At 38.4% G+C, this 26,166-nt stretch overlaps 1 protein-coding gene across 5 annotated transcripts in view; it reads left to right on the top strand.

Annotated features, from left to right (window-relative positions):
• The window catches only part of HDAC9 (histone deacetylase 9), a 451,614-nt gene that overhangs the window by 225,576 nt on the left and 199,872 nt on the right, over positions 1 to 26,166 (top strand). For 4 of the 5 annotated variants that reach the window (XM_061356435.1, XM_061356432.1, XM_061356433.1 and 1 more), the window contains 4 exons: positions 1,226 to 1,352; positions 3,252 to 3,373; positions 19,527 to 19,655; positions 22,428 to 22,543. In XM_061356435.1, the coding sequence (XP_061212419.1) occupies positions 1,226 to 1,352; positions 3,252 to 3,373; positions 19,527 to 19,655; positions 22,428 to 22,543 (494 nt within the window). The remainder of the gene's footprint in view (positions 1 to 1,225; positions 1,353 to 3,251; positions 3,374 to 19,526; positions 19,656 to 22,427; positions 22,544 to 26,166) is intronic. The other variant, XM_061356436.1, reaches the window with a different exon arrangement.

Below are 26,166 nucleotides of genomic sequence, written 5' to 3'. Positions count from 1 at the left end.
TGAATAATGAATACTTGAAAGCATTACCAACCCACTACAGGAATAAAAGGTTCCTGTAAGTGGTATGAAAAATGAGCCTCCATATGAAAGTCTGGCTTTACTAGTGCTCCCACCAAAGGAGGAGCAGTGAAATTAATGGTTTCCATCTTAGTTTGCCTTTCTGGGTCGCTGTTCAGTATGTAGCAGCCAGCCGAGCAGCACTTGTGACCCCCAGGCCCAGTCCCAGTGTTTGCATTGCTGCTGGTCTACTTAATGAGTAGAGGAGGGAACGAAGGTGCAGGGAGGGGAGTTGGGTCTGAAGCTGAAGGGTAATAGAGGTATTTTATAGGAACTAGGTCACAGGGGCACATGCTCATCACCTAGGTGTGCTGTGTCAGGGTTGAGTAACCAAATATTTACAGTATCAATATCCCTTGGTGATGCCATTTTGAAAGAGATGTTTTTTTCTTCCGTTTTTCACTGTTTACGGAAGGCTAAAGATTTTTTTTTCTTCATGTGCTGTTTTTATGAAGACTAATATGGCTCTTAGTAAAGAAGCATGTCCCAAGCTGTAAGTAGGAATTGGCAGTTTAATCTGAAATTGGCATGCCCTACTTCTTGTACTGTATTGAATTAGCCACCAAGAGAGGTCAAAATGAACTGTGTCTTCCTGGTGTTTTGGTCTTTCTGTTGGTTTTGTGTCATAAGAGTAGAGTTATTAACAAAGACTCATTTTTCAGACTGTTGTTTGTCTTCTAGGCATCACAGGTACAAGCTTTTCAAATGGCTTGAATAAAAAGGCTCACTACTGTCTCTTTTTGCACGGTTCAGAGGGCAGTTTTGCTGGGCTATTACTTTACTAAAAGATTAAAAATGCATTCTTTTCTGCAAACTCCAAGTGACCTTTTGTCATTGTCTTTTTAGTTCTATCCTTGGTTTTGTATTTGGGAATTATTAGGAAATAATTTAAATTCTTCAGATACATCTGGTCCTGGATAAATGACCTCAGCAACTGTTGAAATATTCCTTATGACTCCACTGGATAGCTGGGTTATGGCCAACTTCAGTCTTCTACAGGCATGCATTTAATTCAAATGTTATCTCATTTAGACTGATTTCCACCAGTATTTTTATAGTTTACAACACTTCCAGCAGTAAGATATGGGCTCGCTCTTATGTTTTGGCTTTTGTTTTGTTTTGTTTTTTTCAAGGAAAGATAAGATGTGTTTAACTCTGTGTGTCTTAGGGGCAGTGGCCAGTACAGAAGTGAAGCAGAAACTTCAAGAGTTCCTGTTGAGTAAATCGGCAACAAAAGACTCTCCAGCAAATGGGAAGAATCATTCCATGAGCCGCCACCCCAAGCTCTGGTACACGTATGTTCAGTATTAAGCTGCTTCCTTGTCTTGTTTAGGTATCTGTTAAAACTTGCCACAATGCTTCTCCAGCAGGGGTATTGAGAGACTGCCTTTAGAACAAAACAGAAGTTCAACCAAGAAGTTAGCAGAAAGCTAGAAGTGTAATATTTCTGCTTGAACTGAAGAGTACTCAGTGCTCAGACACAAGAACTGTACAGAACAAGATGCTGTCAGAAATTTATATTAACTTCTTATTTCAGCTGCTTCATATCGATGCTATTGCAAATTTTACAACTATACATGTCATTTTTCATAGTCTCTTCAAGTTTTTGCAGTTAGAACAGCTTGTGTTTTATTTACTTGGGTTTTGAATCTATCACATACCTTGTTCCTTCTTCTGAAGAGATGCTGCTTTTCAGTGAGGTTACTTGAATGTACTTGAATGGTTTAAGTAACTCACAAGGATTTTGAGAAGGATAGAAGTCATTTGACTTTTCTTACTTAAATGGATTTTAGAATGCAAAGCTGCTTATTCCTATGATGTCTTGGCCTTGATAAGTATCTGCTTAGGCCATTGAAACAAGTGATTTTTTTGAATCCTAGAATGGGCCTATTAACACAGAACCACAGAATAGTTAGGGTTGGAAAGGACCTTAAGATCATCTAGCTCCAACCCCCAACATTTTAAGAGTTTACAGTTTTTACAACAGACACATAAGTCAATCCAACAAAATTAACTCACTGCATTTCTGAAATACTTCAATGTTACACCTGAATTGATCTTCAGTAGGACAAACAGAAATGCATATTGTACACTAGATTTCCATTTTGTGCTTTTTAACAGGAATTACTGAAGGTCTTCATTTGGAGTTTCCGTTGTGAGCTAACCAGAGCATTGTGTTAACATGATTTAATAGATAGTTACATTGTTTCTGGTAGAGATACACTATTTTTGGTTCCCAAATAATGTGTAAAATTCAATTGAGTACTTAAGATTCCTGGACTAATAATCTAAGCTTAGTTCTTGAGTCTTCAGATGAGTGAGAACAAAAAGTTCTGCAGAGGGTGTCTTCTGCTACACTAGGAAATGTAGTACTTCTTATGGTAGTGCCCCTTTTGACAGAGTCGTAGTATTGATTAACCACACTACGCTGGGAAGATAGAGTCTCTGTAAAAGGCCAAGTAAAATTGTGTTTAGATAAACACAAAGCTTAAAATTTTCCCTCTCTGGCCAAATGATGCAGTTTCTTTGCAATTTGCAGTTTCTGTGTTCAGAAAGATGTGCCCACACTATTTCTTTCATCCAGCAGTTGTCAGAAAGCACTCTTCAGCTTGGAACTCTTCTGCTGATATGAATGCTACGTGCTGTAGAGTGGTGGGCTTGCAAAACTCACAAACTGAACTTACCTGCAAGGTTTTATTTGCCTTGTCCACTAAATAGTTTGCTTTTTATTTTCAGCAGATAAGAAGAGCTCAGTAATCCTGCTTAGTTTTATACAAGCCCTCCTGCCCTGAAAATCCCCCAGATTTTGATAGAAGAGGCTTGGATCAATGTACATCTATTTGTATGTGATAAACAAGATGTAAATGGTTTTTGCTGTGCCCCAGCTGATTCATATTAAAATGCAGGAGTCTAAAATGGTCAATTCCCCAAACTGGTGACAGATCCTGTCTGTAGGTCAATGTTACTCTTATCCTGTGTGACTGTTATAATGAGTGCAAAAACCGCTTTCTTGGGAATCCCGAGGAGTTCCGTAACTTACTGTAAAAGTGAAATTGGTTACATGAGCCTGTGGTTTGTGCACACTTAGATGAACAAGAACATAAACACAGCTGAGAAAAGTGTACAACATGTGTAGATAGTTACTGCTGGTCACCTCAGTGACTGCTAATTTGTGACCTCTATGTCTGCTGCAGGGCTGCCCACCATACTTCACTGGATCAAAGCTCTCCACCCCTGAGCGGGGCCTCGCCACCGTACAAATACGCTTTACCAGGAGCACAGGATGCCAAGGATGATTTTCCTCTTCGTAAAACGGGTGAGTTAGTGTAGTTTATTCAAGCCCCTTACCCAGCAATTCTCCTGCCCTTTACTTTAACCAGGCTGATCATCAGCAAGGCATGTATCTTAGTCCACAAAGCCTGTTCAGGACAATACTATAGGTAAGTTGAAAGATCCTGACTGCATCTGTACAAGGTGAAGACCAGATGGTATCAGGAGTTGGTGTTTCCCAACACTTAACAGCTAGTGCAAGCTTCAGTCCTGATAAATTTAGTTTCTAAACAGACCATCATTTCATGGGTCTTTTATAGCATTATTTAGTTTGTTTCTGTATTACTTCTAGTTCTTTCTGTTTTGCATGGTAGGTACAATATTTGCCTTCAGATGGTGTGCTCCCTTTAGAGAATGTTTTTCAGGACATTTTTAGGGGAATTCATGGAAAGGAGGACTTGGATTAATATTATATCTTATGTCATTGGTTGTCAAAGTTGCATACACAGGCATGCACACTTTTTTGTTGCTTTTTACACATAGAAATATGTAATACTGTACAAGAACGTTTTCATTTAAGTGTTTCAGAGGATGTAGCAACTGAACCTTTTGTCTTGACAGCAGGTGAACTGCAGTCTTGACTTTTTCTGCACCATGAAGAAAGCTGGAAGGATGGTGGTAGAGTCCATGTGGCTGTTGCCTCGGGTCCTTGGTGCACTGACTAGTATCCAGGAATGCAGGGAGACACTAAAAAGAGGAGAGAAAAAAAAAAAAAAGAAAAGAAAAGAAAACATTAGATCGCTTATTGCATGAGTCTGCTGTTGAGTGATATAGTTACATTCAGAGAGAAAGTCTGACCCCCTACTGTGCTAACAGTCTTTGAGTAAGATTTAGCCACTGGGAGATTGAAAACTAACTGCAAAACTGGTACTGACTTGAAAAGAAGTGGCATTTGGAACCAGAATACATTCAGAAAGAAAATCCAGTCTTTATCTAATACTTCGGGGCAGACTCAAAGCTCATATCCCCAGATATTTTCAAAGGAATGAAAGCATGAAAAGCAAAATGCTGATTTATTCTAGCTGAATTACTTTTTGTACAATATGGTGGCAATATAAGTTTCTATAAAATCTTCTTCAGGCTGTTCAGCCACAGTAAGCTCTTATGTGGTTCTCTGCTTAATACCACTGTACAACATATATTTTCTGTGCCAATAGAATATACATTTTCATTTTTAAAGTGAAAGGACATACTCAACATCTTCTAAATTCTCTAAATTCATCTACATGTTTTTGTAATGCAAGTTTTAATTTTTCTTCCATGTTTGTAGATCTTAAATGTTATGATTGATATTTATGATGTGTCAGACTGTTGATCTGTAAAACAAAACATTTTCAAACATTGTAACAGTAAAGTTCTCCTGCAGCTGCTAATACTTTTATATCTCTGTGGGGGTTTCAAAATATTCCTTAATTCAATTCCCATTGTCTGCATAAGAGGACTATAATATAATTAAATCCAGATGTTTTCTATATGTTATTCCAAATATTTGGGCATGCAGTGCATCAGTTCCAAAATTGAACAAAGGGCACGATGACTCTCTGAAAAGATATCTACAGAGTAAATAGACAAATGCTAATATAATCATTAGCACAACCTTTTCTATGACATTTACATAGTGATTCTGATAAGCATATATAAATTAAGTATACAATATGTATCTTAACAAGGGAGTATATTTGATAGCTCTCCACATCCATGAAAATAGCAACTGGTTAAATATCCTGTTTACACATCCAGTTTTTATGTATACTAGAGCTGTTCAATTCCAGCCTTCAGCAACAGCCCACAAAGGTTGCAATGATTGTTCATCAGGTTGAGAGTAAAAGCAACAGGAACCAGATTGACACAAGTCAAATGACCCTAAACTGATCTGGGTGGTTATAGGGCCATCCTCCAGGCAGAGGGGACATTGTGGAGCCTGTGTCATCCTCATGGGACCTTACTAGACAAAGATGTTCCACGAACACTCATGTATATAGACAGGCTATAAGCCTGCAGAAATCTGACCTTTGCCATGAGGGGTGAACCTCTTTTCCTTTCCTTTAGGCTATGAACGCTTATTGCCACTGGCTCCTGGTAAACCCTCTGTGTTGCTGAACCTGCGTGAAGTCAGCGATTCATATGAAAGCAGACCTTACGTTCCTTTCAGCCTTAAGAAAGGATTACCTGTGGTGGATTTTAATCACAGTTTTGCTTCTCAGTTTTACTTTTCATATTCATAGTATAACACGCAGATCTATCTTTCTCTTCTCCTACTTCAATATAATGCTGTTGGAAGGTAATTCTGATTGAATCGGTTGCTCTAAGGACAGATTCAATGGGCAGCAAAGCTGAATGATTCTCTCCTGATATCCTAATATGTTTTTCAGTGCTAAGGGGTCACTGATTCTTTCTTGTTCACTTTCTTGTTCAGGAATCTATTTAACCTTTGCTTAATTAGCCTTAAAGTATGCATCTCCTTATTAATCTTTTAAAAATTAATTCAGAGAGGCTATAGTAAAGAGGAAGATATTCTTAGCAGCTTTTACTCTTCTAGCATTTAGATTGTTGGGATACATAGATAGGGAAAAATACATAATAAATAACTAGGGAAAGACTTCAGTCTTGCTCTTTCTATGTTTAGAGTTAGGTAACAGAGTTAACATCCTAGTGCAGTGATTGTTGTTACTCAGTAACTCACTTAGCTGTGTGGATTATTCCTTTCTGTACAAGATGCAGCAGAATTTGTTGGCTGTGGGCTTCACTCAGCTCAGTTGCATCGAGGATTGGGACTGTCCTAGAGGCTAGAGGCCAGGATATACAGCGCTTTGCACAGCTGCATTCAGATGCTCTGTGTTGACAGACTTTCAAAAGAGCAGAGCAAGGGGAGCTATTGCTTCATTGGACAGATGAATATACCATAAGGAGAAGCTACACATCGGTAGCTAAGAACAGAATGTAGCCGAAACAGCTTAAGATCAAATTTTTTAAATGCCCACAACTTTCACCATGGATACCAGTCATAACTTGTGTTTTCTGCAAAGCACCCAAAAGTATGATCAGCACATGGCTCACTAACTTTCAATGAGACTAATGTGTCTAAATTACCCAGAGAGGTTTGAAAATTCCTCCCTATTACTGAACACTTTTGAAATTCATACTGACTTTTGTAAGAGCTGGGATGGGAACTGTGTGCTTCTGAAGACCTGATCATTTACTACAGGGAACTTCTGATTGTTCAGTTCCATCATTCTATGCCTATCAATCAGGAAAAATATTATATGCTTGATGAGGTTACTATAAAACTAACAAAAATGGAGCAAACAACATGGGTTTGATAAGGTATAAGTTCTTTTCAAGAAAAGGTTTTGGTTTTTGTTTGGCTTTTTTTTCTTACCTTGTGGAAATACATGCAGAAATTTTGGGAAATGGCCATAATATTTGCATTTTCTTCAATCCGTAACATTTCTTTTTCTGTGTGCAAGTGTTGATGCAAACCAGCAGAAGCCAGTAAATTCCAGTGAAGGTTAGCTCTCTAACCGAAGCTGAATGTTTTCTAAAAATGTTGCTATAGGTGGAATTTATGCATTTTTCCTTTTGAGTTTTGGCTTTATTGGAAGAAATTCCTGGGGACATCATCATATGAAGTATAAAATGTGGGTTTTTTTACCTGAGTTTAGCACAATCATGGTAGAATGGGATTGCTGATCACTGTCTATTACTGTGGGGTTTTTTGGGTTCATGCCAGTTGAATCCTTGCTGATGGAGTTGTAAGCTTACAGCTTTCATTCTGCTTAGGGATCTGAAGATAACTCACAATAGTACTATTTAAGAAAATGTTTGCAGCTTGCTTTCCAGAAATTGGAAGCATGCTCAATGGAAATGTAGCTTTTTTTTTTTTTTTAAACAGCAAGTAGCACAAGGTTCTTGCTTGGAGGAGGGAAATCGTGTAATTTCATATAGAAAAAAAGAGGAGATGAAGAACTGCTTAATATTGTGATGAAAGAGAGGAAGAATTCTGTGCTGCACAGTCATGAAGGTCACTCTGTGAAAACCATAGTACGTTAACCTGATTAGGCAGTAGAATAGCAGCATAGCTCTGGTGTAATGAGAGTGAAAGATTCTTGAATGAGAACTCAGAAGATGTAATTAAAAACAAAAATAATTAGAATATTTCCTTTCCATTCTTTCTTCACTTAGTGTCTCAGTTACAGGAGCAGTTGAAACTGAAAAGACCAGGTTGTGTCTGAAAGTTTTTCTTCCTTTCCTTTTTGTGCCACTAAATTCCATTTCTGTTTGCATTTTCTAAGAAAACACTCTCCTGTGAAGTAACAGTATATGAAAAAGCTGGATTTGTTTTGGTCTTCAGTAAAAATGATTAAAAAAAAAAAGGCTTAGAGGACTGCAAACCTTCAATTACCCTATCTACCAAAACAAGTAAGTCATGCTCAGTAGAGAGAAGCATTATTTTTCTCCAAGTTTATGAGTGAGCACAATAAATGGGAGAGATACTTTGTTTATTGAAGCAGGGAAACAAAGCAAACATGATGCAGTTCTTCTCATTCTATCCCATTTTTCAGGGGTGCTAAATATTCCTGCCTTTCAGAGTCCTTGTTTTCCTGGGTTAATGAACAGTCTTGACAAATTTGGACTAGGACATGTGCCCAAAGGAAGACACCAGTGCTTACTTAACACAGTGAGAAGGAACAACAAAAAAAAAAGTGTCCTGATTCCCAGCCCTTCTTTTTCTTGACTTCTCTTCCCATTTATCACCAGACATTTTTAGCCTTCCTAAATTCACGTGAGAGGGCATAATGAGTAGCAAGAGGTTTTAGAGAAGAAACTTTCACTTGCAATTGAAGAGTGAATCTGAAGCAAACTGTTGTTAACAGCTTCTTCCAGATTCATGTAATGCACAAGCCAAAACAGAGTTCAACCCCTGGGAGCCAGCAACTCTAAAGAAATGTAATACCATTGTAGCTACTGTGCTGGGCTGCAGTCATCTCAGGTCTGTCAGGGTTCAGGTCTGTCAGGGTTCTGTAGTCTCCTAACCTGGTGGTGAGGAGGGCTGTCCTGTCACTCTAATTTAGCTCCAGTTAGAGGGGAAATATTTTGAGATAGCTTAAAACTGAAAAAAAAAAAAAAAAAAGGAATGGTAGGGGCAGGCTTGATGACACTTCAGAGAGAAAAGAACTTGCATAGGTATACTTTGGTATCATGAAAGCAGTCAGAGTCTCCACAGGGATTCAACAGGAGTCATCACCAGGATTCATCATCATAGACTTCCCTGCAGAACCAGGTTGTTCTTCTTAATATGTTTTATTTAGCACTTACTTTTAACTGCAGGAAGTGAAGGTGTTACATGGGGGTGATTCTTACTCATTTTCAAGATGACCTTGGTATGAAGTTTCTTCGCTATATTTCTGTTTTAGTAAAAGTGCCACTACCTGTATACATACCACTTTCTCTCTTGCTAGTAATTACTCTGCTGTGCTAGATACTGAACCTTCTTGATGGCTAGACTAATTATACAGTCTTGGTCTAAATACTGTCTTCTCCTTCTACTACCCAATGCATAGCCAAAATTGAATTACAAAGTTCTGCTTTATATGGTTACATAAAGTTTTTTCTTATACAAACTGTGTATGTTTTCAGAAATGTTATGTAAGTTACCATTAACAAGTAGCTTGTGTAACTTTCTGATAAGCAGGTAATCAGATACTAAGCACCTTTTTGACTTTTGAACCTAAAGGAAACAGTTTAAATAAGGAGCAAGAAAGCGGTCCTAAAATCTAAAGCATTATAAGAGCATAATGTCCATTGAAAAGGAAGCAGAATGGCTTTAATGGGCATCTCAAAGTCTATTCATTCTGGATAAATAAGTTAAAAATATTGCATAAAAAATCTGAGGCTCTTTGAAGCCAGTAGAAACTGTCCTGTTTGATTTCAGTGGGACTAGTATTTTTATTCCGCTGTATTAGGGCAGGGACAGTTGAAAACTCTTAGGAAAGTAAACAAGAACATCTAAAAGATGGCAAAAAGAGAGAAACAGAGAGAGAAGCTAAAAGTGGAAATCATATGGTATCGAATCATCCAAAATAGAAAACGTTAGTTAGTAAAGATTGCACTTTTCCAAACCCCTGCAAAACATAGTTTCACTAAAAAATCTGTTCAAACCCACAACTTAAATTAAGGGGTTTAGCTGCCAAATAACATGTTCTGGCTAAAGCTAAGTAAGTATTACAGAGCCATTCATGAACAACGGCATAGGCTTTGTACTTTGCTTTTGATTTTCTCATGGGAAAGTAATATAAATGAGAGTGATACCTCCCTGTTGGCTTTAACTGTTAGAAATGCAAAGCATGCTGAAATTGTACATAATTCTCTTCCAAAGGAAAGGAAATAGCATTTCAATGGTTTTCCTCAGTGTCTCGTTGAGTTATGGTGGTGCACAATTATTCTTGTTAAATTACTCTACCAGATGGAAGGTTACTTTGTATATTTAGCTAATTAAGTTGTAGGGGACTGGAATTATATCCCAGAGCATAAAGAACCTATCTAAAAGTGAACTTGTTTTAATTCAGTTTCATTGTGAGGGTGCAGTGTCAATATCTAATTAAGACTTTAAACAGGTGGGGGTTTTCTCCTCACTTAGCTCAACACAGAGAGATCCTTTCACACAGTCAACCCTGCCTATAGAAGTTGGACAAACAGGTTTTGAAAGTCCAAACAACTTTGGGCCAGTTTCATCCTTGTTTGTCTTCAGTGGAGCTGAAGTGTCTTCCTACTCTTGAGCTGAACTTGGCCCATAGTTCTCATCTTTTAGGAAAGCAAGATATACTGTGTTTTAGTTGCTTTTGTTTTTCATAGAATAGAATCATAGAATAGTTAGGGTTGGAAAGGACCTTAAGATCATCAAGTTCCAACCCCCCTGCCATGGTCAGGGACACCTCGCTCTGAACCATATCACCCAAGGCCTCTTCCAGCCTGGCCTTGAACACCACCAGGGATGGAGCATTCACAACCTCCCTGGGCAACCTATTCCAGTGCCTCATCACCCTAACAGGAAAGAATTTCCTCCTTATGTCAAATCTAAACTTCCCCATTACCGCTTGTCCTATCACTACAGTCCCTAATGAAGAGTCCATCCCCAGCATCCCTCTAGGCCACCTTCAGATACTGGAAAGCTGCTATGAGGTCTCCACGCAGCCTTCTCTTCTCCAGGTTGAACAGCCCCAACTTTCTCAGCCTATCTTCATATGGGAGGTGCTCCAGTCCGCTGATCATTCTTGTGGCCCTCCTCTGGACTTGTTCCAACAGTTCCATGTCCTTTTTATGTTGAGGACACCAGAACTGCACACAATACTCCAAGTGAGGTCTCACAAGAGCAGAGTAGAGGGGCAGGATCACCTCCTTCAACCTACTGGTCACGCTCCTTTTGATGCAGCCCAGGATACGGTTGGCTTTCTGGGCTGCAAGCGCACACTGAAGCCGGCTCATGTTCATTTTCTCATCAACCAACACCCCCAAGTCCTTCTCCACAGGGCTGCTCTGAATCTCTTCTCTGCCCAACCTGTAGCTGTGCCTGGGATTGCTCCGAACCAGGTGTAGGACCTTGCACCTGGCATGGTTAAACTTCATGAGGTTGGCATCAGCCCACCTCACAAGCTTGTTGAGGTCCCTCTGGATGGCATTCCTTCCCTCCAGCATATCAACCGAACCACACAGCTTGGTGTCATCAGCAAACTTGCTGAGGGCGCACTCAATCCCACTGTCCATGTCAGTGACAAAGATGTTGAACAAGACCGGTCCCAACACCGATCCCTGAGGGACACCACTCTCCAGCTGGACATTGAGCCATTGACCACAACTCCTTGTGTGATGTCATCTAGACAGTTCTTTATCCACCAAATGGTCTACCTATCAAATTGATGTCTCTCCAATTTGGAGACAAGGATGTTGTGTGGGACAGTGTCAAACGCTTTAAACAAATTCAGGTTGATTACATCAACTGCTCTATTGGTCAGGCAGGATTTCCCCTTAGTGAAGCCATGCTGGCTGTCACCAGGCACCTTGTTGTTCATGTGCCTTAGCATGCCTTCCAGGAGAATCTGCTCCAAGATTTTGCCAGGCACAGAGGTGAGACTGACTGGTCTGTAATTCTCTGGGTCATCCATTTTCCCCTTCTTGGAAATGGGGGTTATATTTCCCTTTTTCCAGTCGTCAAACGGCATCCTGTACTCTTGTGTTGCCTTTGGACAAGTCTAAAGAGTATGCTTCATCAATCTGACCTATACAGCTCTCAGCTGCTGATGACATTGATGCCCTGTTAAACTGGGGGAGAAAGAGATGGTGTCTCATCATAAATTTCTGAATGTTGGTGAAATATTGCATTATACTTGTTGCCTGAATTATCACTGCTGGACTTTTTCCTAGATTAAAATATGTGGGATTTAATCCGCCTATTAACTGATTCTTCCTTGTACGGGACTTGGGGAGCAACATAATCATGAACATGATTATTCTGTAAAAATAAATCACGTATGTAAGGGTCAGATGGTGACCCTGAGAAAGTCTTGACTTTTGGGGTTAGGGGATTATCCCTGGCACTTCTTCAGTGAAGAAAATATTTTTTAATGTGCAAAATTAGGGATTCTGTTGACGCTGGAGGAGAATTTAGGCTGAAGAGTGGGATTTGCTATATTTGCAGAAAGCATGTTATTATATTCCCATCAGTTCTTCCCAGCTAGAATTGACTGGTGTATATGGTCAGAAGCAGAGGTGGGAATAACCAGTGGAGACCTAACCAGAAGGACTGCCAGTCATGCATATCTAAATTTGGTCACTACTATTCAAATGAGGAATGTCCTCTATTAAGGACCATTTCACCTTCTTTCTCCTTTATACCTCCTGAGAACTAATATGTGATTTGGCTCCCATAAGATGAGAATGAATTTTAAAATATCCTTGTTCTTTTACTCTAAGTTTCAAGACAGTATAGTATTGTTTTCTTTTTAATCCCCTTTGTATTATTGGAAAAGAGTATAAGTTTGCATGGAATAAGATTAAGATGAACATGGCATAGCAATGGTAGTTGTGATTTCAGCAGACTTGACATGTAATGGGGACTTAAGAGGCTTGGTGAGATCATGGCCTCATTGAAGCCACTATATAGCCCAGCGGTGCAGATGCAGGGAGCTGCTGGTTTTGTGCTAAAGAAATAGAAATTAAGAATTACATCAGGAATCCTGTTCTTTTGCCTCACAGATTACATGCAAATATCAACAGGAAATATATTGAACTGATCAGCTTTTCATTAGAAATATAAAGATCTTTAATTCTGGCTAAATGCAAGCAATACACTAATTCTTACATCTGATTCAATAAATCATTCCCAGAAAGGTAACACCCATTTACATAAACCAGAAATTTTACATATCATACAGACTGCAGTGAATAACAAGGAAAATTCAGCTATTTAAAACAGCTTCAGGGAATATTTAATTTTTGAACCTTCTTTAGGAAATCAATGAAAATTTGCTAATCTTGTTACATAGGCTTCCTTAGCCCACAGAGAGCTGAAGGACTGTGAGATCTCCTCTAATCTAATTAGCTCTTTTACCATGTGTTTCACTAAACCTGTTTTTTTTATTTAGGGAATGAATATTTACCTTAGTCTGTATAAATAAAGCATTCTACCTTTAACAAAAGTAAAATAAAGCAAAGTACTAAAGGGTTTCACATATGACCAGCAGTCCCCTTAAAGCAAATGGTTGTATAGGAAACAGTTTCATTGTATGCCGAAAACACATTAGATGATGCAAGCCAGAAAAACAAAGTGTCTCCACCCTGCATTGCTGTATCTGGTGCTCCCGCCTTGTTGAGACCACCCAGGGGTCAGGTCCATGTAGCTTTTAGGAAAGCTTTAGAGAGCATGTGTAAATAGCTTTCAGTATCATGAATCTAATTTAAAACTCTTTCACAAATGGCATTTTAAATCACCAGAATTTATAAATCATTGAACCTACAGAATTTTGCTATATGCTGTTATCTTCCAGTCTGTCAGGCAGTGGGGAGGATATCCACATGTTCATTGTCCTGTATTGTTTTGTACTGGGATGTGGTCTTCTGCAGCAAATGTCAGTCATGTATGAAAACAGAAACCACTGCTCATCTGACCCATGCCTAATATATTCGGCTGTGTGAAAGTGGCTGAAACAGTCTGTGGCTGCCTACAGGAAGCCAGAACAGAAGTCAGAAACTCCATGCAGATTAGAGACTATTTACATGTCTGCAAGAGCCGTGTGCAGCAGAGGAAAGGCTGAGACCATCAGGTATCTCAGGACAAACTCATTCACAGCTCTCCACAAAACACTGAGGGAAGCTGGAAGCAGATTTGGTCCCTGTGTTCTCTGCCTCTCTAGCTTTCTGCCTGTCTTTGGTTGTATTCATGGTTCTGGTGAGGAAGCCCAGATTATCTTCTCATCCTTTCTTATGGTACCTAGAAGCATCTTATGCTACTCATTCAGCCTACATCACTGAGGGCGAAACTGAGAAGTTTCTCCCTAGCTCATCCCCCTCAGACTAGCTACCAAGGAACCTTAGATGTGCCTCTTTTGGCTATTTTCATGATGCAGTAAGTATAATGTGAGGTTTAACTTCTTGATTTCCATGTCCTGGCATGGCATAGGCTGCAGGCTGCTTTGTTATTTATGCATACCACCACAGTGACTGGGAGCCCACAGCATGGAGCAGGAACTTGTTCTATTCAATAGAGCCAATGAAATGAGAATTTCCTCACAGTATGTTTTCTCCCATTGTACTCCTGCATCAGCTGAAATCATGACAGGGATCTCGAAGTTTTCTCATTATCCACGTTCAATATTTTCTTGAAAATTCCCAGTTGCCACAGTACTAGAAAAACCTGACAAAGGATAAGCCACTGGTATGCTGGCAATACCACAATTGTGCTAACCAGTACCATCTTATTATTTTCTCTTCTGCCTCTTATGGTCTGTACCCATACATCATTTCTTAGTTCTATAACTTAGACTTCAAGCTGTCTTTGGCATGGACTGTTTTGGTTGTGTGTTGTAAAGCACATAATGCTTATCTGTGCATGTGTCTCTAGTTGCAATAGTGTTAAAAATAATAAACTATGTGGTGTGAAGAAAGAAGGATATAAAGTGGAAAAAAAACAATTGATTATTCATGCATGGAGTATAGCATAGAATATGATCAAATCAATGTAATATGTGACCCTTCACAGCTTAAAAAAAAAAAAATCTAAGGAAATAGTAACAGTGAAGATTTACTTCTAGTTCATGAAGTCTTTGTTTCTTAAGTGTTTCTATTTTATTTACATTAAAGTGTTTCTGTTTTATTTACATTAAAGGAGTCCAAGTTATTGTTTCGAAATGATCTTAGGGATAACAGCTGGTGCCATGTGCATAAGGGAACATTTTATTTCTCAAGTAAGATCTGAATTTTGCCACTGTTCCTCATGCTGTTGTTGCAATCTTTGTAGCCAAATTTAGCATCATTTACCTCAACTGCCCCACAGCTTTTCTGAGCCACCCTGCCAGTGAGGAAAAGGAAATGCTTTCAGTTTAGAGCCTTTCAAACTCTGGACAAAAGCTCACTTTCTGTCAGGTTTCCTATATATGGCTTAAGGCTCAAGATGAGGACCTGCTCACTATGCACCCTATCCCGCCCCCCATTTCCTGCCTGGGTTCATTAAATGCTGATTTGAATTTGGCACACACTCTTCTAGTACTGTGTTCCAGGAACCATCAAAAAGTAGTTCATTACTATCTTTTACATTCCCTTCATTTGTATGTCCTCTCCTCATGCACAGAAAGGATTCTTAGCTCTTCTTCTTAAATATCTCTGCGTACTTAATAAAAAGAAACAATGAAGCAAAGCCCTATCAAAAAGCACCCTAAGCTCATTTGGGAGCAATCTGCCCCCAGGCTGTATTCTTTAATGCTAGTATCTGCATATTGGTAATATTAAGCAAAGTGAAGTATAGCACATAATGACTTCACCAAATCATTTTTCTATCTCTAATGTTTGTGTTTCAGTATCATGTTTCTCAGGGAGAATAGTTTTCTGTCATCTGAGCAATGATGGCTGTTGTGATGAAATTAATGTGTACCTATATAGAAGCCTGTATATTTTCCATTTTTAATAGTACAGGTACTTCTTTCCTCCTATATGAAGTTGCCATCAAAGATGAGAAAAATCATTGAAAAGCTGTCTTTCTTCTTCATCTAGAACCAAAATTCTCAGTTCTGCAGAGATATTTACAAATCATGCCAAGGATATTACAGGTAACCAATTCTTGGGTTACCTGTGATATCTTCTGTTGTAGTTTAAACTAATACTTTCTGTATCTTTCATACCTGTTTCCTACTTACAGTCATTTAAAGGGTAATACCAGTTCATTATTGCCAGCACTGAAGAAAAGAAAAGCCAGGTAATAACAGTAAGACTAAATAATCCATATTAGTGCAACATGTCATTATTCCAAATTATGCTGCAGTTACATAAACAAAGTCATTTTCAGGCTAGTCTTTCCTGAAATCCACTCAAGTGAATTGTTCAAATGTGTTCAGCTGAATCCTATTAAGCTCGATGGCATGGGCTTTAATGGCCTTCAGAAAAAATAGCTGTGTCTTTTTGTTTTCTTTGCAGCAAAGCACTCTCAAATAGTATATTTTCCTTTTCTGCAAGTGGGAACTGATTATTACTTGTTCCAAAGTGCTAAATGTAGTAAAAGTGCAAGGAGTTGTGGAACGAGGAGGCAGGGCTAAAACTGACCAATTAGACCAATATCAGATCTATACTGGTTCTTAGAAGGATTTTAGATGAATGGCCCTCCCTACTAGCCTGGTGCCATGAGAACGTGCAGTCCTGTTGAACTTATCTGCTGTGCTCCTGGCCACTTGCTCTTGGTTTCTCTTGTTTCTGGCATTCTTGCTCCATAGTCGGATGATTCAGTCTGCTATACTTGCAGGCATCTAACCCAGCAAACCCCACCTCATTCAACACCTCCAGCACTTCAGAGAGGCACTCCTTCCTTTCTTCAGAAAGGGGAGATACAGGATATATCTTGTATGGGGTAGAATTAATCTGGTTTTGAATCCTGGACCCCAGTGGGTTGCTTGGTGTACAGAAATTCAGCCACATGCATTAATTATGTTGCTGAGTTAGTGTCTTGGTTAATGATTGTATCACCATATAAAGTGATAGACTACGTGAAGGTCTTTTCAGTGATTTTGTAGTATTAATGGAGCAAAAAAAAAGGATAACTCTTAGGGGTTTGTATCTGCATGAGGAAGCTACTCTGCAGCAATATAAGGAGTAAAGCTTTAGCTTCAGAACTTACTTGGCACTGGCTCTCCATGTGACACTTCTTTTTCACATGGAGTATGCCGTTTGTTAATGAACACAGTCAGCCTTGGCAGTGGATTAAGTTAAGCAAAGGTGCTAATAATGTGGAGCAGAAATACAGGGGTGACTAATGAAAAACAGTTATTTTGAGTGTTATTCCTCTATAGACCACTTCTAAGAAACACTAGTTAAAGTCTTGAATCAAAAACTCATTTGAAATGTAAGGCAGATTAATTGTGACAATTCCTAAGTCTTTCCAAGTGCCTTCCAGATACTAGGGGAACAGTTTAATTAAAGAAAAAAACCAAAACTAAGTTTGAAAAATACATGTTCATTTTTTGCTCACGTATTTGCATTTAAGACTTAGAGGATTAAAATAATTTTGAAATAATCTCATATATGTTCTTTGGGGCAGTCTGTGTGTATATATATGGATTTGCAGTTATCATTTTAATCTACAGCTCTACCTCTAAAGATGAAAATATTTAATTTTGCCTTTTTAACTATCAGAGGGGACTTGACAATTGTAGATGTGTTCTTACTGCCTTCATATCAGAGTGCACTGAAGCACATAGGATTGCTGCTGTGATCCATACCTCTTGCAGCCACCAGTAATTCTGCTTCAGCTTCGGTCAAGATGAGATACAGTGACCTCATCAGTCACACACCTCAGCCACAGATAGGTGTGAAGAAACCACTTTCCACTTCTGCATTTTGTCCATTGGAGCACACATCTTCAAACTGGTTAGGTTTACATTTTTAGTTCACTGAAACCTGCATTATTACTGCCAGCCATTGTGTCCTATTTGGTACCATGTCAGGAACTGGAAGTGTCTCAAGGGACACATTCAAGAAAACCAGTATTTGAAGCAAACACTCTTCAAATGCTGGCTTTGTTTTTTATTGAAAGGTTTATTTTATAATTTGAAAACTATTTTCCATGCCTTTTTCATTTTAAAATCGTTTATATTCTCAGATGGCTCAAAGATTCAGATATTGACATCAAAGTTTGCTTTCTCTGCTTACATGATTGATTCAAATGCAGAATATTATGAGAATGTGGTAAAATAGAAAGGCAATCACTGTAACTGATCATGAAAAATTCATATAGAATAGAAGCATTTCTCCAGTGAGTGTTGTTCTCCAGTGAGACAATTTGCATCACAGTAGTCTGTCACTGATACAGAAGTATTCTCCTAAATTTTAAGAGTATGGAATAGTATAAATCAAAATAACTGCAAGTGCAAAAGCAGTGAGTACACCTTTTCTTCCAAATATCCTTGCACCTGGTGAGACTTCTGGTGAAAGCATGTAGTGTAATCTTAGCCCATTGTTATATTTTATGTTTTCAATTTCATAGCAAACGGTATCTTAAACAGCAAACAAGTCATCTACTCTATTGCTAGAACCATTAGTCTTAACAGTGTTAGTAAGTAATAACAAATTTCTTTTTAATATTTTTATTATTAAAGATGTCTAGTGTTGTGCTAGCCTCTGTATCTTGGTCTGAAACGTACTCAAGGCACTAGGAAGGGAGCACTTGCCGAGACCGATGCAATACGTGACAAAGGCTGCTGCAGGTACTACAGGTTACAGCAACACTTTGGCACAGGTGCAGCCTCTTTGCTCTCAAGCAAGCATTTCTAACATTGTCATCCCTAAGGAAACAAGTGGTACATCAGGAAAAAGATGTGCAATATTACATTTTGGGCAGGGACTGGAATTAGAAGTGTTCAATTGAATTCCTGCCCCAAACTGACAAAGAATAAAATGCTGAAAAGAATGAAGATTTCATTCGTTTTTTCTGCTGACTCTGGCTCCTTGTTTGGGGCTGGGCGTATGTCTGTGCATAAAAGACCTAGTCCCAGTTTCCAGTTCTCTCTGTTTTGAGATACTGCTTAGCCAAGCCTCAGTTCCAGAAAGGGAAACATAAACAACTTCTATTCTGCAATTATCGTTCACTAGCTCTTACCAGTCTGTTTGGTAGAGGGTTTACTTAGACGAGCAGATAAATGAGTATATGAAACATTTGATCGTGCTAAAAATATCACAAAATAAAAAGCACAGCAGAGCTTCATCTCTGGCCTTTGTATGAAAAGACCTTGTCCTTTTAGAAAACAAAGGTGGAACTTTCCCAAGGTGCATTAAATATAACCCTGGGTTTTCTGGGAATCAGTCCTACTTCTTCATTTTCAGAGTAAATGTACTTCATTTTCTGTGCAAATGTACTTAGGACACTGTCATAAATCTAGTTATTCAGTGTGTTACTCAGAACATTGAAGTTCTGGGCCTAAAATTGCTGACCAAGAAATGTTCTGCCAGGAAGGCTTCTTGTAATTTATATTTCTAAGAGCAATCAAGAGGCAGCAGTGGAGGCTTCTCTCTATTTCTGTCCCCAGACCATAATCCAATTATAAGGTTCCAAGTTATAAGCTGTATTTCTATCCAAGTTTTCACCTACATGAGAGATAAAAATGATGTAGAATAAAATTTGCGTTCATATCTAGTTAGTACTTATGATATTGGCAATAATTAATAGGTAACTTCACAGCTGAGATGGGATGAGAAAAATACTGGGATCTGAAGCTTTTTAGCTCTCTTCCTCTCTTTCCCAGCCTCCAGTTTAATATGGAGTTGTATGAGGAGCAGCAGGGTGGCTGGGGAGAATGGGTGGTAAAATCTGATGAGAGAAAGTCAGTGACGACTGACCCAAAGCAGTAAGTTGATTTGTAATCATTTATCCTTTCTTTTTTCATTTCCAGCTTCAGAGCCAAATTTGAAGGTACGTTCAAGGTTAAAACAAAAGGTGACAGAAAGAAGAAGCAGTCCTCTACTCAGGAGGAAGGATGGAAATGTCAGTTCATTCAAGAAGCGACTCTTTGAGGTGACAGGTAATTCAGAATTGAGAAATTCTGTGTCAGCTGCAAGTGCTCATGGAACAGTAGTGGTATTTTGGAATTGAAACTGTTTGCTAAAGAAAATGTTATGTCTTTTTTTTTTCTGCTGAGAAAGAAAAAAAAAGAATGGTTATGTATGAATAACTTGTAATCTACAGCTTTCTACCATTTACTAAAAAGTATTGTACATTTGAAAACCATACTTTCAAACCAACTTGGAAAACAGTACCTTACAATAGCAAGTACAAGAACAAATAAATGGTGGATTGTTGGTAGCAAGGGACATTGAAGGAGAAAACAAGATTAGCCTCTTTCCTTAACTTGCATCTTCTGTACATGAAAGACATTTTTGGTCTTGCCTCTTCGACTTCCCATCTCCCATGGAAACTCCAGATGCTAATAGCAGTCACAAAAATACTGTCTGCTGTTAGTTAATCAAGGATGGTTTGGAATCCTGTATTTGGCCCTATTCCTCTAGTTTCTCTTGTTTGAAAAATGTCAAGTTTAGTTGGATTCAGTATAAGGGCTCACTAAGTTTTTTGAGAAGAAAGAGTTGAAAAGCTTAAATATTCAATGACATACTGTTCATCATAGCAGATAGTAAGTATTCTTAGTAAATCAAAGGGAACTTTTAGCATGTAAGAATACAGAATTATGCATACGGGTGGGATTAAAAGGGCGAAAAAGGCAAAGTAAAAATCTGTCATCAAGTGATATTAATTTTCAGTATTTTTCCTGCCATTGAACTTAAAAAGTTACAAGGTGGGTGAACCGTGGATGCTAAGGCTTTCTCTACATATTTGATATTGGGTAGTGGTAACTTTTTCTGCATATATTTTGCAGAATTGCACCCAATCTCCTAAACAGCTATAGTCCTCTCATATTTAGTCCTTAGGATTAATATGCTGCCAAGGCCTTACCTGTAGATTTGAAAGAAAAGAGCATTTACAGTGTTTGGTCTCATTCTGACATTTCTTGCTTTGACTCTGCATCTTTGGTAGCTTCATAGCTTGTTCAGGTGGTGTTACAATCAGGCTATAAGTTTATGTAACCAAGTGCTACTAGTCTGTCAGACATGTATCTGAATTCACTTGGTGTATCAGAATTATGTCATTCACGTCAGTGTCCGCATACATGCAATTCTCGTGACAGCTTTCCACAGTATGTCATGTGTAGAACTCTGACATGGATGTGAATCTAAGTGTGGAAGCAAGTAAATAAGATAATTTCCCTATCAATTATTTCCAGATTAGGATTTTTTACAGCTAATTTATTATTTCAATTTGATGAAACTCTTACAAGATTCTTGTTTTCCACTTCCTTAGTTTTAGCTGATTTCTACATATTTTGTACGCTCACAAGGTATAAAATGAAACACTTATCCCAGGAGGTTTATTCTGCAGCCATTGAAAGAGCAGACTCCTGAAAATAAATGTGTCCTCTTCCTAGCTCTGACATAATTCGAAGCCTTACAGATTGCTGTTATCTTTATTGATACCAGCTATGTGACATTTTGCACCTTTCATAATCAAAATTTCCCTGATCAAGCATTTCTGGTCAAAGCCTTTTCCTCCTTTCCTTTTTTTCTTTTTTTTTTTATTCTTTTAACTGAAAAAAAGCCCTTTAGATGCCTAACTATACAGAAAGCGCTATTGTAATTTTTAAAACAGAGAAGAAAGAATAAGTTTGTGTTTCTTCTATAAAAAATAGCGATAATATGATGCAAGGGTTTTAGCTGACAATTAGATTAGCTGCATATGAATTCACTTCGGTAAATTGAAGTCAGCTCTGGTAGGAAAGAGTAGCAGGTCCAAGAAACAGCTAGGAAATCTGATAATTTCAGACACATTGGGGATATATTTTTGCATATAAACTGAGGCAGAAAGAGTGAAGAAGCAAAGAAGTAGCTATAGAATATTTACTGCCACATTTAGATATTAATTATTTGAACTTCTTAAGTGCTTTAATTTGAAAGCTATTCCATTGAAATAGGCTTACTTCTACTAATGCTGTGCTCTTCCATCTTTAACCTTGTTAAGTTTCCATTACACAAATTTAATTGATATCAGAGTAGGATTACAATGACTCAGTACAACAGCATACAACAAAATTATCCTCTCCCCCTTTATCTCAGCCATAACTCAGGAAATTTTAAATCAAGATAACATACAGACTTTCAAATGCTATTTCAAGATTTTTGTATGCTGTAACTATTCCTTCGTATTTGTGCCAAAGATGTAGTGAAAGTGGTATATATTTTGCCATTATTGCTTGTGTATGTAACGATTATTCCACAATGGCTGCATCCACTTTCTAAAAAGAAAGGGGTTGGCAGTAGGCCTCATGAATTGATGATGTGTTATCATGACCTTTGTAAGCCTGCTATCTCTGTCATTGTGATCTCTTACAGAGGCAGGATTCTTTGCAATTAAAAGGAAAATGCTTTCTGTTCTTTTTAGTCATTGCAAGTTCTATGCCTGTATCTCTGCCTGATACTGAGTACCATACCATCTTTGTGGGAAAAATAAATACTAAATTCTTCCTTTATGAATCAGATCAGAAGGGGAAAACCAAGAATATCTTTCCTTGTTAGCTCTGTAAAGAAAAAACAAAAGAAATGGAAGATGAATTAGAAATCTTTAATGTAGGTAAAATAGATTATTTTCAAGAGACAAAAAACTCCAAGCCTGTGCCATTAAAAGTATGTAATTAATCAAGTGTTCCTTTCCTAGTGTGAAATTCAGGTATGCTTAATCTGCTTTTCAGAATCCTCAGTCAGTAGCAGCTCCCCTGGATCAGGTCCTAGTTCCCCAAGCAATGGTCCCACCAGCAGCATAACAGAAAATGAAAACTCAGTTTTGCCATCTAACATTCAAGCTGAGGTAAGACTCTTTATTTGGTATAGATAATTCCTCAGGTTTCTAGACTGGAGAAATTTGAAACTTCAATTTGATCATGATCACTAGCAGAGTAATTGCAGAAGTCATAATTATCAGGGATACCAGGACACTGCAGGCTGAAATCAGATTATGTTGTGTACAGGATACAGCTTCATAAATGAGATGCATGTTCAAGAGGCTGGTATCTATGTGATGCATGTTCAGGATACCCTTCAGGAAGAAAATTGCAAACAAAGGCAGCAGCAATGCTACTGGAAGAGGGAAAGTGAGCTGTGGAAGGAACTTGGAAGCATCTGTTGCAGAACATTGTCTTTTAGGATAACCTGAAGATGTGCACAGTGTTGAACACTGATGATGAACTTTCACATGCAAAAGGGTGATTTAGGTATTGGTGACCCTAACATATACAAGTTAAGGTGATCCCAGATTAAGATGGATTCTGAAGTAGATTTGCTTAGTTACACTATTGGAGTTAGGTGACTAAATCCTTTTTTCATATCTGCCTTTTATTTTACTGTACCTTGCTATCCTTATCAGGGCCAGTACTGACATGCCAGGAGTATTGAATACTTGTTTTTGTGAAGTTTGTACATGGAAGGAATCTGAACTACTCCATATTCTGTTTCGTACATATATGCCTATCACAACAGGAATGCAGATGGTAAATCAATTGTGACAAACCTCATTTAGCATAGATGACATGCCTTAGTCAATGCTTTCTGTGGCAATATTGTAAAGGGACAGTAAATACAACTAAGAGAGAATCAAATTCCACAATATTCTGTATTCAAATACTGACAGGAATTCCTGCTTTGGTGGAAAAGTTTTCTAGTAATTGTTGGTTTATACAATGTATGTTAATAAAATTGCATTAGAAAATATGATTTAATAGAGTTTTAACTAATGGAGCTGTTTCTCCAGGTCAGTGGCAGGACACCAACTCAAAAAAAACCTGGAATGGGCAGTTCAATCTCCAGCAGTGACTTTTCCCCATAATGAATTAATTGTGTGTGTGAACTATGATCCAGGGGGCAGGTGGGTGACCTCTGCACACTGATTAGTAGCCTCTCTATGGCCTGTAACCAAAAATGAAAAAAAAATTGCATTGATGGCTAACATGTGGTCTTGCCTCTTAGCCCCCTGTATGCAATTGCAAAGAAATTTACATGATGCAGAGTAAGATCCACCATTTGGATTAGATAGGATCCTAGTTCAATGGACTTAAATGGTATATTTTAGTATTGGGAATGCTTTAGGTAGAGATTTGCAATATGTGGGTGTTGGTGCTCTATTAAACAGGAAATCTTGTCCAACTGGATTGACTTGAAGATACTACAAAATGCAAAGGGAATAACATCTCAGACTGATGTACGGTGCTTGTTAGTTTGTGTGTTACAGTTTCTGGACATTTTTCCACAGTGTGGAACCACTGTCAGAAATGCATACAATCTGGTCAGGCTGGCAGTCTCTCTTTGAGGAGATTTGGAAAGGTTGTAGTAGCAACCATCAGCATTATATTCTGTTTATTAGTAGAACAGTACATTGCATGTAATTTGCCATTACTGTGCCAGACATCAGAAGTTACAGTCCCACCATGCAATCACAGATACTCAAATGAGCCGGAAAGTTCCCTTAGAAGCTGAGCTCTACGTGCTGGCATTGGTCACTTAGCTTGCTGGAAGTGTGCTAAGAAGCTGAAACTACAGAGTTCTATTTCTGAATCCAGTGGGGGATTTCTTTACCTCTCTGGTTACTTGACTCTTAATATTGTCATACTGTGGGCTGAAACATTTTTCCATAAATCTCAGCTTCAGTGTATTTTGATTTCAGTGGGATTTTCTTTGGTAGTTTAACAGGAGCCAAACTCCTACATCTCTTTTCTAGTTTTAGCATTAGCTGCCAGCTCTCAAAGGCTATATATCGAATCAATTTTTCATCAGATACATGAAGTATAGAAGTTTCTAATAATAGGATAAGTGTTCCTAAATCACCCAAAATATCACTTGGTTTGCTGTAATCCTGCATGACTCACTTTGCTGTTGTTTCATAATTGTTGTTGTGGCATTTGCAGTAAGTGTTGTGCTCATATCTGAGTGGGTGGATAGCTGTGGTTTTCATGGCACCAAATGAAACACTTTTTGCTGAGGGAAAGCAGGTTGCTATGACAGAGGGCCATTTACCAGTAAAACATGAGTCAATACCATAAATGATTACACTCTAGTGCATGGACAGAATTAGGGCATTATCAGTAATGAAACGGATTTTTAAAGTATTTTTGCCATATCCATTTGAATAGTGAGACTTTGAAGTGGTTTACCCTCCAGAGCAGACAGTCTGGTGGGCAGACATTTACATTTTTTTGAATGAACAAAGTTTAGCTGCAAATGCTACATTTTTGCAGATAATCTTTTACTATCACAGTTCCCTTAATGGTACTTTCAGTGCCATTTGTTAAAACACTGGGCTCGTTATATGAAACTTGAAAGTTAAGCTTCAGATTTTAATTGCACCTTATAAATAAAATGCTGTTTTTATTAGGCCCAGTTGTCTCCAGTCTCATCAAGGTTCACCACAGTAGCTATTTGTCTCTTGTAGCATGCCGTACACTTAGAGGTCACCTGCTGTGCTGGGGCTCAATCTTACGTGCATGAGAAATGCAAGCAGGATTGAGCCGCCGCACAGCACGTCCCTGGAGTTCATGTGAAATGATTAATTTTAGCACTCATGGCCTGGTCAAAAGCCATTGGAGGCAATGGAAAATTTCCACTTGGTGTAAGTGGGCTTCAGATAATTTTTCTTTCTTTCAGTTGTGCTTTGGAGAGCAGCATTTCCCAGAATATCACCTGATTATACAGGAGATAAGAATGACATGCGTGGCAGATAAACACATACTTGATTTGTGCAGCCCCACAGCACTATGTTTCTAATACTCAGCTCCTTGAAGTTATCTTTGCAAGTAGCCAGTGGAAAAAAATGTGTAGGTTTCTGACCAGCTGAGGTTTGCTTCATGTGCATGCGAAAAGAATCTCATTAATTAAAGTAAAAACCCACAACACCCCAAAAGACTTAAGAATTAAGAGTGTAATTGTAAGCATTCGAAGCCATGACAACCTTACTGTAGCTCCATAATTGAGAAGTATGAAAGACATTTCCTCTTCCAATTCTAATGTATAAATGTGCATATAAACATGCACACCTGACATAGGTGTTCCTGCTTCTCAGAAGGTCCCAGTATAGCACAACAGAGGTACAATAGCTAATCATAATTACTTAATGATCATAATGCACTGCTACATTTAGTTATTGTACTCTATTTTAAGAAAAGGGTAGCTGCTTACAGACTGTTTTAAGGGTCAGGAAGCGGGATCCACATACGCAGTGAGTGAGCATATAGAAGAGCAAGTAGGTCGAGTTGCTCTTTGGGGTGATTTAGGTGCCAGTCTGAACAATCAAGTCTGCATGTAGGATGAGGACAGTAGCTCAGCCATGGTGTTGCCAAATGACACTGCTGGCAACTCCACCTTTTGCCACCATTTCAAGGTATTTCCAACTGTGTGAAAAGAGAAGCGGTTGCTTGGGTTAAGCAGCTCTGCCTCAGCATATGC

The sequence above is a fragment of the Neopsephotus bourkii genome, unplaced genomic scaffold (assembly GCF_033783945.1).
Source record: "Neopsephotus bourkii isolate Nb327-2 ecotype Australia unplaced genomic scaffold, CSIRO-AGI_Nbou_v1 NB_855, whole genome shotgun sequence".
Lineage (NCBI taxonomy): Eukaryota > Metazoa > Chordata > Aves > Psittaciformes > Psittacidae > Neopsephotus > Neopsephotus bourkii.
The sequence above is the reverse complement of the archived record's forward strand: the minus strand, read 5'-3'. Positions and strand labels throughout refer to the sequence as shown.